Source organism: Colletotrichum fructicola (genome assembly GCF_000319635.2).
Source record: "Colletotrichum fructicola Nara gc5 chromosome Unknown KSG_Nara_v1_contig02, whole genome shotgun sequence".
NCBI classification, from domain to species: Eukaryota; Fungi; Ascomycota; class Sordariomycetes; order Glomerellales; family Glomerellaceae; genus Colletotrichum; species Colletotrichum fructicola.
The window spans coordinates 1,545,666-1,562,881 of record NW_027094052.1 but is presented as its reverse complement, the minus strand read 5'-3'; the positions used below and the strand labels follow the sequence as shown (position 1 = coordinate 1,562,881).

The 17,216-nt window shown below is 54.0% G+C and overlaps 7 protein-coding genes across 7 annotated transcripts; 4 read left to right on the top strand and 3 right to left on the bottom strand.

The window, feature by feature from the left end:
• Window positions 1–222: 222 nt before the first annotated feature.
• Window positions 223–1,908, bottom strand: alsS (Acetolactate synthase; the record flags this gene model as incomplete). Its single annotated transcript, XM_032020726.1, has 1 exon — window positions 223–1,908. The coding sequence occupies one exon, from the start codon at window positions 1,906–1,908 to the stop codon at window positions 223–225; it is 1,686 nt and encodes a 561-aa protein (XP_031882205.1).
• An 841-nt stretch (window positions 1,909–2,749) lies between these two features.
• Window positions 2,750–3,475, top strand: alsD (Alpha-acetolactate decarboxylase; the record flags this gene model as incomplete). The annotated part of the gene is made up of 1 exon (XM_032020725.1): window positions 2,750–3,475. One exon carries the CDS (start codon window positions 2,750–2,752, stop codon window positions 3,473–3,475), a length of 726 nt encoding a protein of 241 aa, XP_031882204.1.
• Window positions 3,476–3,886: 411 nt separating this feature from the next.
• On the bottom strand, window positions 3,887–4,486 carry phiA (Cell wall protein phiA; the record flags this gene model as incomplete). Its single annotated transcript, XM_032020724.1, has 1 exon — window positions 3,887–4,486. One exon carries the CDS (start codon window positions 4,484–4,486, stop codon window positions 3,887–3,889), a length of 600 nt encoding a protein of 199 aa, XP_031882207.1.
• A 1,751-nt stretch (window positions 4,487–6,237) lies between these two features.
• CGGC5_v003188 (uncharacterized protein) lies at window positions 6,238–6,988 on the top strand (the record flags this gene model as incomplete). Its single annotated transcript, XM_066151093.1, has 5 exons — window positions 6,238–6,461; window positions 6,518–6,526; window positions 6,612–6,623; window positions 6,819–6,893; window positions 6,958–6,988. The coding sequence occupies 5 exons, from the start codon at window positions 6,238–6,240 to the stop codon at window positions 6,986–6,988; spliced, it is 351 nt and encodes a 116-aa protein (XP_066009434.1).
• A 2,012-nt stretch (window positions 6,989–9,000) lies between these two features.
• CGGC5_v003187 (uncharacterized protein) lies at window positions 9,001–10,203 on the bottom strand (the record flags this gene model as incomplete). Its single annotated transcript, XM_032020723.1, has 1 exon — window positions 9,001–10,203. The coding sequence occupies one exon, from the start codon at window positions 10,201–10,203 to the stop codon at window positions 9,001–9,003; it is 1,203 nt and encodes a 400-aa protein (XP_031882206.1).
• A 1,063-nt stretch (window positions 10,204–11,266) lies between these two features.
• On the top strand, window positions 11,267–14,574 carry CGGC5_v003186 (uncharacterized protein; the record flags this gene model as incomplete). Its single annotated transcript, XM_032020722.1, has 4 exons — window positions 11,267–11,455; window positions 11,525–12,371; window positions 12,430–12,702; window positions 12,758–14,574. 4 exons carry the CDS (start codon window positions 11,267–11,269, stop codon window positions 14,572–14,574), a joined length of 3,126 nt encoding a protein of 1,041 aa, XP_031882203.1.
• Window positions 14,575–15,767: 1,193 nt separating this feature from the next.
• On the top strand, window positions 15,768–16,765 carry Gsto1 (Glutathione S-transferase omega-1; the record flags this gene model as incomplete). The annotated part of the gene is made up of 3 exons (XM_032020721.1): window positions 15,768–15,816; window positions 15,998–16,437; window positions 16,541–16,765. The coding sequence occupies 3 exons, from the start codon at window positions 15,768–15,770 to the stop codon at window positions 16,763–16,765; spliced, it is 714 nt and encodes a 237-aa protein (XP_031882202.1).
• Window positions 16,766–17,216: the final 451 nt, after the last annotated feature.

Sequence of the window (17,216 nt, the reverse complement as noted above, 5' to 3'; positions counted from 1 at the left end):
ATCCAATCATCTGAGCCTTCATCAGACGACCGAAGTACATCCTCAACGACGCTCACTCCTACTCTGGGTCAGAGAGCAACAACACAAGCTTTTCTTGGCATTCTTAATGATACAATCCCGTACTCTTGGCGCGCAAAGCAAACGTTTTCTAAACCACAGACCCTTTCGCCCAAGTATTACGCAAAAGAAAACGCCCAACCGTCCGACAACAACCCTGAAAGTCTAACTGATAGAGTCCTGGATGACATTCTTCATCAGCTCGTGGTTGTGCGAGTAGTCAATCTCGACGTCCACGACGCACACTCCCACGTGGCTCAGGGCCTCGCGCATCACGCCCTCCAGCTCCGACGAGCGGGTGACGCGCAATCCCTTTGCCCCGAAGGCCTCGGCGTAGCGCACAAAGTCGACGCCGCCGAGGTCGACGCCCGAGCTGCGGCCGTACTTGTCGACCTCCTGAAACTCGACCATGTTATACTTTCCGTCGTTCCAAACGAAGTGCGTGATGTTGCAGCCCTGCTGGACGGCGGTGACGAGCTCCTGGCCGGAGTAGAGGAAGCCCCCGTCGCCGCTGATGCTGACGACCTTGCGGGAGCACGGAGGCTCCTGGGCGAGGGAGGCGCCGATGGCCCAGGGGAGGGCGACGCCGAGGGTCTGCTGGACGTTGGAGACGAGGAACGACTTTGGACTGTAGGCGAAGTAGAAGCGCGAGAGCCAGATGTACATGCTGCCGACGTCCGAGGCGACGGTCGGCGACGGCGGGAGAAGGCCCTGCATGAGCTTGATGAAGTGGAGCGGGTGGACGGGGCCGTCGCCGGTCTGGCCCAGGGCCTGGGGGCTCTGCTCCCACGCGTGGAACTCGGCAAAGATCTCTTTGGAGACGTCGAGCTCCTGTGGTCTGGAGACGGTTGCGAGGATGTTCTGGAGTGCCTTGATGTTGGCCGCGATGGAACCCACGAGCTCGAGACTTGGGTTGTAGAAGGCGCCGTAGTCGGCTGGGATCCAGTCCAAGTGAAGGATGTCGAGATCCTTGTTCTTGTGCCAGGCGTCGGCGTCGTACTCGGACTGATCATAGCCAGCGACGATGACCAGGTCAGCTTGAGAGAGAAGTTTGTCGCCGGGCTGGTTACGGAAGAGGCCGATACGTCCATAGAAGAGATGTGCCAGCTCCTTGCTGATGGATCCAGCGGCCTGGAAAGTCTCGACGACGGGAATAGGGTGCTTCCGAAGGAAGCCGTGAACCGCCTCAACAGCTTCGGGCGTAGCTGCCCTCGCCCCGAGGAACAAAACGGGAAACTTTGCGTTCTGGATCATGGACGCCGCTCTGCTCAGCGATGCAGATGGTGAAGTGCCATACTCGGGCGGGACGAAAGCCGTCTCAGGTAGCGCAGGAATGGCCGTTTTGGTGCCTGCGGTCATAATATCGATGGGAAGGCTCACCGCCGTCGCGCCTTGGGGGTAGGCTGCTGCAGTGCGGAAGGCGTCCAGCATGATCTCGGCGATCTGGTCGGGATGCACGGCGCCGGTGGCCTTCTTGGTGACGGGCTGGAGGAGCTGGACGCCGCGCAGGCTCTGATGCGTCTTCTTGGCGGCCTGCACACGCTTGACGTCTCCGACAATGGCCACGACAGGCGCACCCTCGTCGTTGGCGGTGACGAGTCCGGTGACGAGGTTGCTGGTCCCCGGGCCTGAGGTGGCTATGCAGACTCCAGGGCGGCCTGTGATCCTGCCGATGGCGCCGGCGATAAAGGCGGCATTCTGCTCATGGCGGCAGACGACGAGCTTGATCTCCGGGCGGTCGATGAGGGCGTTGAAGACTGAGTCGATCTTGGCGCCGGGGACGCCAAAGATGTGCTTGACGCCGGCGGCGATAAGGGAGTCTATCACGACGTCTACTGTTTCTGTAGACATGGTGAGGGGTATTTAGGGTATACTTTCTTTGCAGAGTGTCAGTGATACGTGGTGATAAAGATGAGAACGTAGGAGAACCGAAGCAGCAGCAGGGCTGAAGATGCGTCTCAGGCTGTTTTCATCGAGGCAGAGGGATATTGCCGCAATAACGTGCCAAGGATGTCGGGAGAGGAATGTTGGGCAAGATACGGACTCTCTCACGATGCAGTCGCCGGTGTGGAGAAAACAAAAGCCGCAATAGCCCCTAGCGCGCTCCGTTCGCTCCCGCCGGCATCTCGTTCGTCAGGTCGCTCAGTCACCTCATTTTTGTGGAAGGCTTGCTGCTGCTGCTGCTTCTGAAAGCTCCAAAAGCTGCCGGCGATGCCGCAAGCACGTCGAACTGACGTCAGCGCCGCCAGGTGGAACCCAAAGCGCACCTCGCTCAGTGTTCTGTTAGTGTCCATACCACTGATAACTACCGCTGTTGGTAGCTTATCCAGTGACACTGCACGCGTGATGATGACTCAACAAAAACATGCAGCAAATGCAACGCACGATAGGGACTTTCGCTATGGAGCTCCTCCATAATTGTTGAAGAAAGTTCCCCGTGCAAGCCGCGAGACAAGAGGAAAGATCCATCAGAAAGGAAAGGAAAAAGAGAGCAAGTGAGCACACGTTTTTTCTGCAGTCAGCGAATCACCCGTCGTCCAAAGTCAATTAGGACCTCACCACCACCACCACCACCACCACCACCGCGATCTTCTTGTGTCTTAGCTTCGACATCCGAACCTTGGCATCTCATACTTGGCATCACTTACCGAGACAACTTTTCTTTTTGTCTTTTCAAACACCAATCATCACAATGGCGGTCAACGAAATCTACCAGTACTCCATCATCTCGGCCCTGATGGACGGCATCGCCTCCACCGGCCTGCCTGTCTCGGAGCTCATCCAGCACGGCGACCACGGCCTCGGCACCTTCCGCTACATGAACGGCGAGATGATCATCCTCGACGGCAAGCTGTACCAGATGAAGTCGGACAACACCGTCACCGCCGTCGACACCAGCCCCGCCAGCGACGCCGTCGCCCCCTTCGCCATGGTCACCCGCTTCCGCCCCGACACCCACATCACCGGCGCCTTCGACGACAAGAAGGGCCTCTTCGCCCACTTGTCCGGCCGCCTGCCCGACTCCAAGAACTACTTCCTCGCCATCCGCATCGAGGGCGTCTTCAAGAACGTCACCGTCCGCACCGCCGGCGGCCAGAGCAAGCCGGGCGAGAGCATGCGCGAGGTCGGCGCGAACCAGGCCTCTCACACCTTCAGGGAGCCCGTCCGCGGCACTGTCATTGGCTTTCGCTCGCCAGAGTACACCCAGGGCATCAGCGTGCCGGGCGACCACATGCACTTCATCACTGAGGACCGCACGCAGGGTGGCCATATCTTGGCCCTTGGCACGGAAGGCGAGGTTGAGATTTCGGCTGCGCTGATTTCGCAGTGGCGGGTTGAGTTGCCGACGAATGACCAAGAGTTTAAGAAGGCGGGGTTGGTGGTTGATGCGGAGGGTATCAACAAGGTCGAGGGCTGATGGCAGATTAGACTAGTATAAATATCCCTTACAATAGAAGTTAAAGCAAGCATAGAAATTAATTCAAGTTCTACTCAAGTTGCTTGCGGCTGTGTTCGTCAAATAGTTACAAACATTCGCTCCCATTCATCAGTTGATATTGATCAGAGGCGGTTGAACACATTCACATCAGGACAAGCAGGCAAGTAAAAACTTTGAAAAGGTGACATATTAATTCATGTACAGAGAAGTTATTGCTGTCGCGTCATCCGAGATGTACAGTCCCCTTCGGTGTCTTGGGGGAAAGAGGGTATGCCATAAATACCAGTTACGCCATTCTATAGGATATCTCCCGGGACGTTGTTCATCGTGTCCCAAATGCCAATTTTAATTTACCAAGAATCCATGCCGAAAAGATGCTTCATCCACCCCTTAGTTGGAGGTGTAAGAGCAGCTGTTGGGGACAACAGCCTGGACGGCGCGGACAGAGATGCCGAGGCAGTCGGTGTTACCAGCAGGGTTCGCGACGCCGGAGGAGACCCAGATGGACCAGGCGCCCTCGATGCTGTTGGGGCAGGCGAGGAAGCCGGCGCCGTCGAGGGTGAGGTCGCCGAAGGCGTCGATGGTCCAGCCGGTGCGCTCGCCGTTGCGGGGAGCGGGCTGAGCGCCGGTGGTGTAGCCGAGCTTGCCCTGGCCCATGCCGGAGCGGTCGGCGTAGAGCTGCTGCGGGGTGGCGGAGGCGGCGTAGAGGTAGAGGCCGCCGTCCTGGCCGAGGGTGAAGGTGGCGGACTCGGTGGCGTTGCGCTGGTCGCAGGTGGCGTTCTGGGACGGCAGCTGGAGGAAGATGGAGGACTTGGCGGCCTGGAAGGTGGAGAAGTGCACCGGCGACGCGGAGCGGAGGGCCATCAGCTGGAACTTGGCGTCGGCGGGCAGGGTGTTGTTGGTGGCCGTGCCGTTGGTCGCGGAGAAGGTCGGGAGGCCGGAGACGGCGGCGACGAGGGAGGTGAGAGCGGTGAGGGCCTTGAACTGCATTTTAGCGGTTTATTGGTGGTTGGTTCTAAAGAAGAAAGGTGTGGGAAAGTTGTGGTTGTGGTGAGTTGATGATGTTCTGGAAAGACTGTAGTGGTCGGAAGATTATCTTTGATTAGATGGTTGGTTGGTGAGTGTGAGTGTGATGAGGATGTTCTCCTTCTTCTCATCAAGGAGGATTCGCCGGTCGCCTTATATACCAACTTGACGATGGCAAAGACTTCTACCTGTTGGCCGGTGTGCCACTTCATTTAGCCAGGGGACTCCCGTTGGCCAGCAGTCCCATCTCGTAAACATCGGGGACTGGCTGCCAGAGGCAAACTGCCACTCAGTGCACAGCACCAGCACTGCCGGGGGCGGCGAAGATCTTCTCGTAATGCCGACCGGGGTCACTTTTTGCGGAGCCCGATTGACATCATGGGCCTCACTTGGTTGACAAAGTGGAGAGCCGGACAAATACGAGAGGAGCCTCACAAGGTAACAAGGGCTGCACCGCTGCAGGGCTCATGTGCGTTGGGCTGCTGAGCTTTCTTGGCGATGAACTGGCTGCCGTCCCAGCCACAGGAAACTGGAGACGGGGAACACACAGAGACCAGCTGAACGGGACAGCCGGTGGCCTCGGAAGCCGCACGCCGCGAGGGGCGCCGATTGGTTCGGTTTGCTCGATTTAGCACCAGACCTTCTTTTCTCTGGAGGCCAACGGCCCACGGGATGATTGGAATTGGAGTGGTTGGTTGGTTTGCCGTGGCACTGCAAAGACAGACAGACTGCGCCCCCCAACCCTCTCTTCTCTCTTGCTCTCAACTCTGATTCCGTAGCGTAGCATCCAGAATTAACAGACACGGTAAGGACGGATTCCCGCATGTTAGTCCGCACAGCACACTCTGCCGCCATTTCCTTAACATAGGGCAGAGACTCGGGCAGTGATGTCACAAACAAACGACCAAAAGAGCCCCACGTCCCCTATTTTAGCCAAGAGGGTCCCTCTCTCGACGCTAGATTAAGGGGGGTAACGTAGCATGCCCAACATGACAACCGCCTCTTTTCTTCTTCTTGCCCGCGGTTTCACTCACAAAAGAGCCATATCGAACGTCAAGTAAGGGCTGGGGCAAGGCAAGGAGGCAACAGAGTCCAGACGCTAGAATGATCACGGCGTGAGCTAATGCTCTGCTCTACGTGAAACTGACGCGGGCTTCTCCCCTGCGTGCCGGCCCTGTCGTGCCCTGCCTTCTGCCTTTTCTTCGATAACTCCGAACCGAAAAACCTTAACTATTAATAGCCCGAGTCACAAAAGCGGGCGGAACCGTCGCCCGACAATCGCTGCGCTTAACGTCCTAGAGTGACTGCTGACCGAATCTTTTTGCTGTGCAATGCTAGGCAGAGGCTATCTTGTGTGTTTCCTCCAGTGGCCTAACAAGCGCTGGTCGCGCTCGGCTGACGGCAAGCTTGGAGGCGACTTGCTCCCATGAGTCATGCGCTTCCTCGGAAACCCGCCAGATCGTCGCTGCGCTACCCACCAGAACCATTCTACAGGAAACACACCTATATCGGGGTATCTCAACCCCTAGTGCGGCTGATGGGCGCGAAGTTGGTTTCCTATTCGTTGGGTCGTCCCTATTTTCTAGTGACCCTGTAGCACTCCAAGTATTCACACCTGTTGTGCGATATGGTCTGATTTGAGCCCCATCAAATACCCTGGGGCCGCCTTCGGACGATCTGCTTGCTGTCCCCAGAACAATTCAAGTTGGGACGGCATGGGGAGAGGGCAGAAGGGGAGGGAATTCCACGGAGGGACCCGTTGGGTATCCCGCGTCCCCAGTTTAACCACCTCGGCTCCTCCTCACTTTGATGTTTATTTTTGTTTTTTTTCTTGTCTCTCGGTGTTTTCGGTGGAGACGAGGTCAACAGAAGACAAGCTCAAGGCGAGTCTGGAATTTTCGAGAAGAAGGTTGGACGGTCGGGGGAATTACCCTGCGTGGTATGCCATTGAATCATATTGACGTCTCATTGAAGGACGAATTTTCACACTAGTAGTCATATTATGTGAGCTCCCGCCACCTCGTGTTGTTTCGCCGATTCTTCACATTCACCAAGCTAACTAGCCGTCACCGTTGCGATCCACCATCAGAAAGATCGACAGGTCGGTTGCAGCAAACCCCAAAAATAAACCAAACCTTGGGGAACCCTCTCTCTCCTCGGTAATTTGCGCACCCAACCAGATAATTCGCTCACCGAGAAGAGGGCGATGATCAACCACAAAAACCCACCCTCTGGCCGAGATATCCAGCCCCAAGATAGAGAGATAAAGCCAGCTGAGGGTTTGCTCCGTAGAAAGGTCCAAGAGAAATCTTCTCGAGTGGCCGTTACCAGCGAACACGGACAGCATGATTCAGCAGATCTCGACGATCAGGTCAGCGAGTCAAACGTGCACATCCGCATCTCCAGAACTGCGGGTTGAGCTTATATGCGTTTAGTGTGATCATCCCTACAGCGTTCCTATCATAAAAAACTCTGAATTTTGGGATGAATCGAGCAGGGCACAACCAACCGGCTGACCGCCTTCGTCTGAAATCTCGATATTTTTGCTTTTTGTGTGTGTTACGGCGGTGTTGTTGGTATAAGACATTGTGATATTCATCCAGCCGAGATTAATACCACCATGCTTTATTAACAGTACCGCCTCCCCGTGCAACCCCGTGGCAAACAGCCAGAAACAAATCCTTCGTTATGCAGGCCGGAAAAGTCGTCCGCACTTTAGCCGGTCATGGGCGACAATATCGAACAAAATGCAATTGAAGGTTTATCTCTCTACAAAGCTATCGGTCCAGCGATTTTGAATAATGCTGTTGCGGACTGCGCCTATTGACTGATGCTAAATCGAGAGAGGTCTATGACTAAGGAAGCCGGTCTACGATCAGGCGGCGCAGCAGGAAATGGCATGCTGTCGGACAAACCGCGTCCGATGGACGGAAGCATGGCTCGCTTGATGAAACCGCTCACCCTGATATCCATTTCCATCGGAGGTGAATCCGGTGCTGCCAAAGTTAGCAGCGGGCGATCCGTGCAGGCTGTCTAGACTGGCCTGCGATTATGCAAGGCCCATGTGAGTGGGATGCCGTGTCGAGCATCGGGCCTGAGAACTGTCGCTGGCCCTATGTTACCGCGGGAGGCCATTCGAGAATTGAAGTAGACGGTGAGAGTAGACGAAGTACAGATCATGCGAGTGACGCGACCGAGTCATTGTCGTGTATGAGTCCCGATGCAATGCGCACTGCTGTCATCGGCCTGCCACTCGTTGATTCCGGGGCCCGAAGCCAAATCCGACGGGTATCCGGACCCCGTATGCTGCGTGTCTCTAAGCTACACTACCTACTCTCTACTAGATGTCGTGTGCGAAAAACTGACAGCTGAATTGGAAAGTACCTTCTGCCTGGACAAACCCCTCTCGTTGACGAGAAGAAAACCACCACAGGCGTCGATTCGACCACACAAGCAAGTTGCTCGTCTGAACGAACACAATGGGCATCACCAGCTTATGTCTGTCTATCTCGGACATGATCTCAATATCGCCTTTGCCGGCTGCTTCATGTCGTTTTGCCTCCGAACCCGAAAAGATACTGCCTAGAAAACAAAGCAATACGCTGGGATTTACGTGACGCTCGTCTTCCTCTTCGGCGTGCCGACGATATGGACGAAGATGGAGACCATCACTGTGTTCAAGAGTATTCACTAACCACAGCGCTAGATTTGGCGCGGCTTTCTTAAAGTACTTGAATCACAAAATGATCTTCAGCTTTGTACAGTATCAGGATTGATCCAGTACCCTTCGGTCCTCAAAGATCAAAGCAAGTGACGTCTGAATTATATTTGTAGAATCGTGTTTAGCTGACCGTACCTCAATTTTAGTAGATCTTACGGACAACGCATCGACACGCTGTAGGCTTCTTCTTCCTTTTTTTTGAATATCATAGCCCTCCTCGAGACTTCCCCTCTGCGTGTGTTTGCACGAAGACCTAGGCAAGCTGCCCTCGTGCGCACCCGTTCCGCAGACAACAAAATCTCTCCGCCTTACTCGACCATCCCCTTGCAAATCACGCAAATTTTGTTCCTCCGATATCCGATATTTTGTTGCCTGTGAAGGCACCCCCAAGCTTTGGGCGGCTTGCGGCATCAAATGGAGCAGACTTCAGAGAGATTCGACATCATGGTTGGTACTTGGTGATGTGTTCACTGCTTTGTATTGAGCAAAGCAATATTGCGATGCTCAACAGGAAGCACGACTTGATGATACTCAAAGCCGCTTGTAACCACTTCTGTCGATCCAAGCAAAGTGGAAAGCTCCGGCCACTAGCAAGCACCAGCCTAGCACCACCGACGGGGCTGTTCGGGTTACTCATGAGATCTGAATGCAATGCGCTACGATGACTTCAATTGAACAACTACGAAACCCTAGTCACACCTTCTCTAGTAAAGCTATGTAAGAGGAATGACCTCCGCTTACACCCAATCAACCGAGATCACTGGGCAAGCAAATGCTTGCTTTTGACTTTGTCCACCAGCTTTCTCACAATCTCGGGATCATTCGGTTCAAGAAGCCCAAGTACCCAGCATTGTTTGCTAAGCGCCAGGCCGTCAAGCAACTCAGGATCGGCGCCCTTCTCTAGCAACCACTCCGCATACTCCCAGTCTTGCGCCGCGCAGGCGTGCGCGAAGGCCGTAGTGTCATAACCACTCCCCTTTTGGATACAAATGCCACCTTGTAGGTGCGGTACCCACTTCACGTCGTTGACACCGCTGATGCCGGCGGCGAGAACATGTTCTGCCATCCGCCGGCGCTGGGAAAACGGCACACTCCCCCAAGCGCTCTTCCCCGCATATTCTATCTGGCACGAGACAAGGCTGACGAACGGCTTCGTGATGCGCGGTTCAGCGCCGGAAGCCAGCAGCAGGTCGACGAGGGAGACGTCCCCTAATTGCACCGCGGTGTTGATGGCATCGCCGCCTGAGCTCTTCAGAGGCGGCGCTCCGCTTTCCACAATGGAATGCCTGCCAATATCCGGATTCGCCCCGTGCTGAATGAGCAGCTCAAGGAGCGGCCTGTTAAGCAAACATCCCTTGTACACGAGCGGCGTCCGGCCTTCGTCATCTTGCGCACAGCTCCAAGCCTGGTTCGGGTGCCAGCCCCAATCGAGGTAGAGCTGTATGAGAGGCACGATGTCCTTTGGCGGCTCAAACTCGTCGAATATCGTGGCATCTCTGCCGATGTTGGAGTGGGAGAGTTTCATAGGCTGGTACCGACCAAAGACGTTGCCGTGAAGGAGGGTACCTCGCTCGAGCAGGTATCGGACGACCGTTGGCTGGTTCCAAAAGGAAGCTTGCTCAAGGCCAAACTGCAAGACTGCCTGGCTCGGGTCATTGTCCCGGATGAAGGTGGCTACGTGATCGAGGAGGCCTTGCTCACAGGCGACGTAAAAGTTTACTTCGTCGTCGTTGTCAAGACTGATCAGATTTGCTGTGGAAGAGTACTCGGGCCGCGGTAGCTTTGGAGGGAGAGGCGGGAAGTGAGCCCCAGGACACACAGGTCTGGCATCCGTATCCTTATACTTGGGAAAGAAGCGGTTGTGGTTTCGTCGATTTCTATTGATTGACTCAATGGAACCGATCCGCTGCTTCATGTACTCAATTTGCTGCGCGTAAGTCGCCGCAAAGTTGTCGTCCATAATGATTCAAGTTGAAGACGTAACGTTTGTTCGAGCGGAAAGTCTTGATGATGAATGATCTGAAGTGGTGATATGGGGAGAATGGGGGATCTTGAATAATTTCCAAAGCCCGCCGAGTAAGGGTGGTCAAATTAGGAAACGAGAAAGCAAATCATGGGACGCGCAAAGTCGCGGGTTTTGATGCGGCGAAGATAGGCAACAGCGAAGGTGCGGGGAAGAACACGTGATAGCCCACCATCATGATGGACTGACAGGAAAAAACGGGCTGTTATATTTAGAAAAGCCCATTTTGGGGTCCGATATGCTGTTGGACCGTTGGCTTCATGCCGAGCCTGTGGAATGAATGGTCTTGTTGGTGCTGTTGGTTGGATCATTGGTGAAAGACGAACCCCAATGCCACCCAGCTTGCATCATCACATCATTATCAAGAAACAGCCAGCCGATTTTCATCTCAGCGCCCCCAAAATCTTCAGCTGCCCAAAAGTACCCCAAATTCAAGAACCGCTAAATCAGGGCGGCTCTAGTTTTGTTTCCTTGAAACTACAGATTGTTGGCCCCCCAGAATTAGCCGCCGCAGGTCCAGCAACATGCATGCAGCTGAGTGCAGGAACAAGCAGGAAAGTCACAAGTTGGTTCCTCCTGATGGAAAAAGTATATGGAACTTGAAGTGTTTGAATTGTGTAAAGAGACGTCAAGTATTGTGTCCTACTTGGCTCATACATGTACCTACAATTGACCTCGTTGGCTTGGTCGGCGAGCATGGCCGATGCCCCCAATATCCCCCATCTGCTGATGTGTCACTCTTCACACAGCCAATCTTTACCCAACCAACTCACCCAACCGACATGGATCATGACCGTCAGTTGGTACGTTTCTTGAAGGTGACATAACGGAAACGAGAAAGACGTAGCCGAGATATAGTCATGCGACGGTGTCATGCTAAAGAATATAAGAGCGCAGCATTGCCTCTTACTGTCTGTTTCGTCTCGTTTCCAGAAGATATCCCAAGTCGAGCATTTTACCATAGTTCTTTTGTTCAATTCGCATAACTACTGCAACAGTGATGCTGTTATACACCATCAGCTTTCTGGCATGGCTGCTAGTTGTTGGCACTGCACTCAAAGACGACGATCATCCTCATGCTATTCGACAGGTTGCGTCAGGTGAGGCTGTAACTTGCCAGTTTTTGCACCAGAAAGAGCTAGGGCTCTGCGGTCCATCAACCGGCGTCCCGACTCACATCACTACAACGGTAATGCTCCCTGGATTCGGTGTCTTGTATCATTGTTCAGTTGTACGCTCAGGAACTCACGTGGTTTAGTCCATCGCTGGAGAGACCGGCCCGCCCCCCGCCCCGGTGGAAACCACTGCCGCATCAGAGACGACGGAGAGTCCTATTGTCGCGCAACCAGCTTTGACTACAAGTACCACAGTCCAAGATGGCATCACCAAGGAAATCGTCATCGTCAACGGAGGGCCTCTCACATCCCCGATAACCCTACCGGACCCACTGCCAACCAAGCTAGATCCTTCTGCGACAGAAGTCATATCGAGTGTATCTTCTATCTCATCGGATTTCTCAATCGCTCTATCGACTGTGACCGCCTGGCTCACCCAACCAGAGCAACCGCAGGCGTCGGAAGCCATCAAAGCTGTTCAGCCTCTCGTGTCGATTGTTGGTGGTCTTACGCAAAATATCCCAGGGGGCGTCATAGACACCAATTGCTCAGCTTCACGCTCTGGGGACGGCAGCCTCGCACAGAACCTAAGCTCCCTTATGTGCAAATTGCTCGATGTTCTTCGCGGTCTTCGCACAGGTCTCATTTCGACTGACCCGTCTCAAATCGAGTCTGCCACCTCGGCTGTTCGATCTGGATCGGAAGAAGTAGCAGCAGAGATCTCAAGCGCGGTAGCTAATGTTGGGACCGGTGGAGCTCCGATATCGACAACACCAACTGGAGTGACGCGCACGGCTACGACTCCCACCGTGCCGACCCCGATTGACAGCAGTACCGGACTCGAGACCCTTCTCACGACAAACCCGGGACCAACCCTCACCAAAGTTCCGGAGCTTGCAGTATTCCAAACACTGACCGGTGTGACTTACACAACACCGACATATATCACAACAACTTCATCCGGAAGTGATCAGCCCACGATAGTTCCAGGTAGGTGACGCAGATTCAACCGAAGCTAAGACCAATATACGCTAACTTCTATCAACAGTGATCATTCCCTTCTCCGGCCCGCCCCGGATATGTTTTGGCTGTTACTTGTCATTCCCTCCAAACATCGCCATCAGTGTGCCAGAGTTCTGCATCCAGCTTTTCGGCTTGAACATTGGCAGTTGTCCTCCATCTTCAGATACTGACGGAAAAGACGGGGATAACGACGAAGATAAGAAATCCGACTCTCAGTCCTCCACTACGTCTACTTCTTCATCATGTACCACAACCATTACTGCGACGCACGAGAGCGTATTCTGCTCTGTGACGAAAGGTCAGTGGCTTGCTCCAGAGTACATTCAATGATCAATGTTACTGATGGATAGCAGAATCTCCAACGGATGGTAGTCCAACAAAGACTCTCGGGTGCTCAACAGCCGCGTTTACCACAGTCACTGGCTGTTCCGGTCAGAATTCAGCAATCACTTCCACTTCGGAGCTGAGAACCCCGACAGAGTGGTTGTGTAACCCGTCAACCTGCGGTGACACGGACTGCGCGGCATCGAAGAAGAAACGTCGTGAGCTAGCGCCTCGTGAACTGCGAGAGCGCGGCGACCCCGAGCAAGGCGTTTGGCCCGATCCGAGTGACTATCAAAACAATCAAGATGCATTCATGATTGGGGAGACCTGGGAGATTGTCGATCCGCAAGTCTCTTTATCTTACGACGCCAAGGAGGTTAAACTGACTCAGCTTTATCATGGAGACTTCGTGACTAGTCACAACTGGATCTCTTTCGAGGACAAAGTAGGAGCCATCTCTGTCCATGGACTTTGGGGGTGCACCTCTGTTGTGGTATTGTCTCGGAGAGGTGCGTGGGCGAGCCATATTTGGGAGATGGCTTTCGCCAGCCGGAGCGATAATTACTTCGCCGACAGAGCCATCTTCGATCTCCACTCGGGAGCCGGAACCAACAACGACTTGACCGAATATAGAGAATGGGGAATTGATGACCTCAGATATCAGGCGGATGCCGGGGACCGCGGTGTCATCTTTGGCGACGGCACGCCAGCCGACAATGATTTGCCAATTCAGGTTTACATTTTCACGCCACGCCATCGTCCTCCGGAGTCTGCGACGGATGAGGTTCGAAAAGATCCAAATTACATGGCAGGGACGCTTTTGTACGGCAAAAGGATTGGGGAGTTACACGATCATCTATACAAAACCTTCTCAGCGACCTCGACGCAAGTGAAAGTCGACGTCATTGACTATGCTCCCAGAACTAAATTGAAGGTATGGGACGGTTCAGGAGATCGGCCGATGACACCTGATGACTTGGGCGACATAAACATCAAGCAATCACGCGGTAAGTTGCTCATTCAGTACCAACCAGCTCCCGACTGCTCTGGGAAGGCCAGCTGGCGGTTGTGGGTCGAAGGAAGACCGCTGGAAGGGCGCACTGCCAGCTGGGATCCTGCAAGCAACCAAATCTTCCAAGGTCAGGCTGCCGGGGGAGCCGCAGCCAAGCGACAGGCCTGTCCGATCCGATCAGCAACTCCCGGTGGTACTTCGTCCGAGCCATCTCAACAGACGAGCCTGCCTGCTTCTGTTCCGACGACTCTTCCGACGACAACTAGGCCTGTGGAAACTTTTACTTCGTCCCCGGAGCCCGCAAAGACCACAGCGTCACCGGCTGTCAAGGAAAGCACGACGGCCCCGCCTCCACCGAAATCGACAACATCAACCAAGCCTCCGCCGCCGAAGCCCACCGAGCAGGTTTTGATCGAGTTTGCGTTGGAAAAAGCTACCCCGTCCGAGCCGGGCCAAGTTCCTAACTCGAGAGGCTCCTGGGTCATGTTCCTGAAGAAAGCGGACGACGCAAGCCGCAGAGAGTGCGACGACAAGAGGATTGGCCTGAAGGCCATTGGCACGGTACTTCCGCTTTTGGAAGATTCGGGCGACACAAAAACCTCCGACAACTTATCGTGGCCTCCTACTTTTGAGGCTGATTCCGGGGTGGAAATTTCTGGCCGAAAGCAGTGTAGGTATAACGAGAAGAAGGACGGTGCGGGAACGTTCGTCTGCGATGGGATTGGTTCGTTTGACTGTATCAAGGATGAGCAGTCTAACGGTCCGAAGACTTGTGGCGGGTTGCCTCAGCTTGTCTACTATCCCAAAGTCAGATGCTTGTTGCCGGTTGCTTAGGTGCTGATGAAGGAAGTTGCGTAGGTGACCTGAGAAAAAGTTGATTTGGGGTTGGACTTTGGAAGGTGGATCTTGGTTTTGATTTTTGATTTATGGATTTCCTTTCCTGTTGTAACGTCTGGAGCGACAGCAAACTGTCTCTTCGTGCCTTGTATCTTGATAGTTGTGTATCAATGTTACTGTCTCGATGCTGCTAGACTGGAAATTCTGATATGGTGGCGACTTATTCGCAATGTCGTCTTGATAGTCTTTGTTTGACACCTGACATCATTTGCGCTATCACCTAATTCTGAGATGAGTGAGATAGCAAGCCGATGTCTAAGGTACTTATGAGCCGCAACACTAGCGCTGACCAAAGTTCGACGACATCTCCTAAATAATGTTTGAACTTATGACGAATGGTCGTTAGTAAGGAGCCTTTAATTTCTGTGAGTAACAGCAGAGAACTTCTCATCCTGTGGTTGCTCGTAAAGAGTCTGGGTCTGTGTCTTGACACTTCATTTCCTCCACTATGTCTTTACAATCCATGCCCCGCAACTAACGCCTAGTAGCTGTGTAAAAACATGCTTGCGGCTCGATGGAGATCGATACTCTCAAGTCTCGGGATCTTGGGGTTGCTGTCGTCTCTACAGGGATCCTCAGCCCTACTCGGAGGGTCCAGACCGCTGCCATTCAGACGGGACGCACGGATGCGGATACTATTTCCACCGCAACGGCGGAAGTCTGTCCAGTCTATCCGGCTCGGGGAAACCTCGCCTGCATCGGCTTGGTAGGGGGACATTTTAATGCACATGCAAGGGTGTCTTGGTGTCTTGGGAAGCTGTACTACGCGGTAGCCAACAGATAACAAAGTATGGCTATTGGGCGAGCCTCTCGGTCCCCATCGAGCACCGACCGCCGACTGATTTCTAAGCCAAGCCTACCATGTCGCAATCGCCGGCCCCGCGTCCCCGCGGTTTTCCTAGAGGGGTTTCCCCTCATGTGAAGAAATCCATCACGACATCGATTCTCCAATGGTGCAACATCTTATCTCATAGGGCCATTGGTAATCAGTTACTCAACTTCGATACCATAAAATACTACGCTGCCTCACCATCGACCTCATCGACAGCCATCCAAAGCTCCAAAATCCAAGTATCGGCATAGCTCATCGATTGGTAAACCTCTCCATACACCTCACAAACGACCCCGCAATGTCCTCCGCGCCCAAGATCAAGCTGTACACCAACCACGGCTGCCCATGTATGTGAACTTCACACCACTAGTCGAGTAGCAACTCTTATCATCCTCGTCACTTGGCACAAGCCCCTTATTCACGTACCTGAACACCCTCGTGTGAGATGAATTAAGCATGACCCGTCCCACGAGACGGGGTGGCACACACTCAAGATCATGAACTGATTCAGTGCAACCAACCACCCAGGGGCTCACCGTGCGCACATCACTCTCATCGAGCTCGGCCTCCCGTACGAGGAGGAAATCATCGATCTCGCCGTCCCCCGCACGGAGGAGTACCTCAAAGTCAACCCCCGCGGCCTGGTTCCGTCGCTCTCATACGACGGCGAGATCATCACCGAGTCAGCCGTCGTGGCCCAGTTCCTCGCCGACGCCCACCCTTCGCACCTGCTGCCGGCATCCAACTCTAAGGACGGCGCCCTCCGTCGCGCCCGCATCAACTTCTTCGTCGATGCGTACTTCTCCAAGGCCAATCCGCTCATCTTTAAGGTGTACACGGCCAAGTCACCCGCCGAGGTTGACGCCGTCGCCAATAGCTTCGTCGAAATTATCGCGAAGGAGGTTGAGCCTCTCCTGAAGGATGCTGCGCCCTACTTTGGTGGCAGCGACAAGCCTACTCTGGCTGAGGTGAGTTTTACAGATCTGCAGCTCGGGGCTACTTTTGCCGACAGCACGCTCCCTGAGGCGGGAACTTTCTGGTCATATGATAGATGCTAATGTACCGATACAGGCTTTGACTGGATCGTTCACCCTAAGACTCTTCGCATTCTCCCAGCATGAGCTGCTCCCGCCGAGCCTCCTTACATCCTTGGAGAAGAAGACCCCTAATTTTTACAAATGGGCACAGACCGTGAACAAGACTCCCAGTGTTACTCACATCTGGGATGAGGAGACGGTCATTGAGAAGACGAAGTTCAGGATTGCCAAGCTACGAGGGGCTAGCAATGGCAACTAGAGTGCCGCGATGTATTCGTATTTCAGAAGGAGCTTCAAGCTCATTGGAGCCGGGAAGTCTAAGCCATCTAATGTCATCAAGGTTCTAAATTACTTTCGTTCATCACCCGACTTTGAGTTGATAACACGAGTTTTTATGCCCGAAAAATCGCCGCTAGTCTTTGACGCAGTATGGTTGGTTGAATCTTCGACATGGAGGATGGGAGGGAATTTCGTATAAGTGGCTGTCCTGTGAAAAGAACGGGTCGATCATACCCTGTTCAGATCCCCATGACCGAGTTGCCAACAAGTTGGCTGCGCCTTGTCGGGGGACATCCTGAACATTTCTTGTCCGTGCCCCTGAAGCCCTGGCCAACGGTTGGAGATATTCTGCTCGATGGTTTTACCGTGCGGCATGGAGGGCGGGAAATTCACCCGTCAAGTCATGTCATCGTGAGTCTCGACTGATTCTC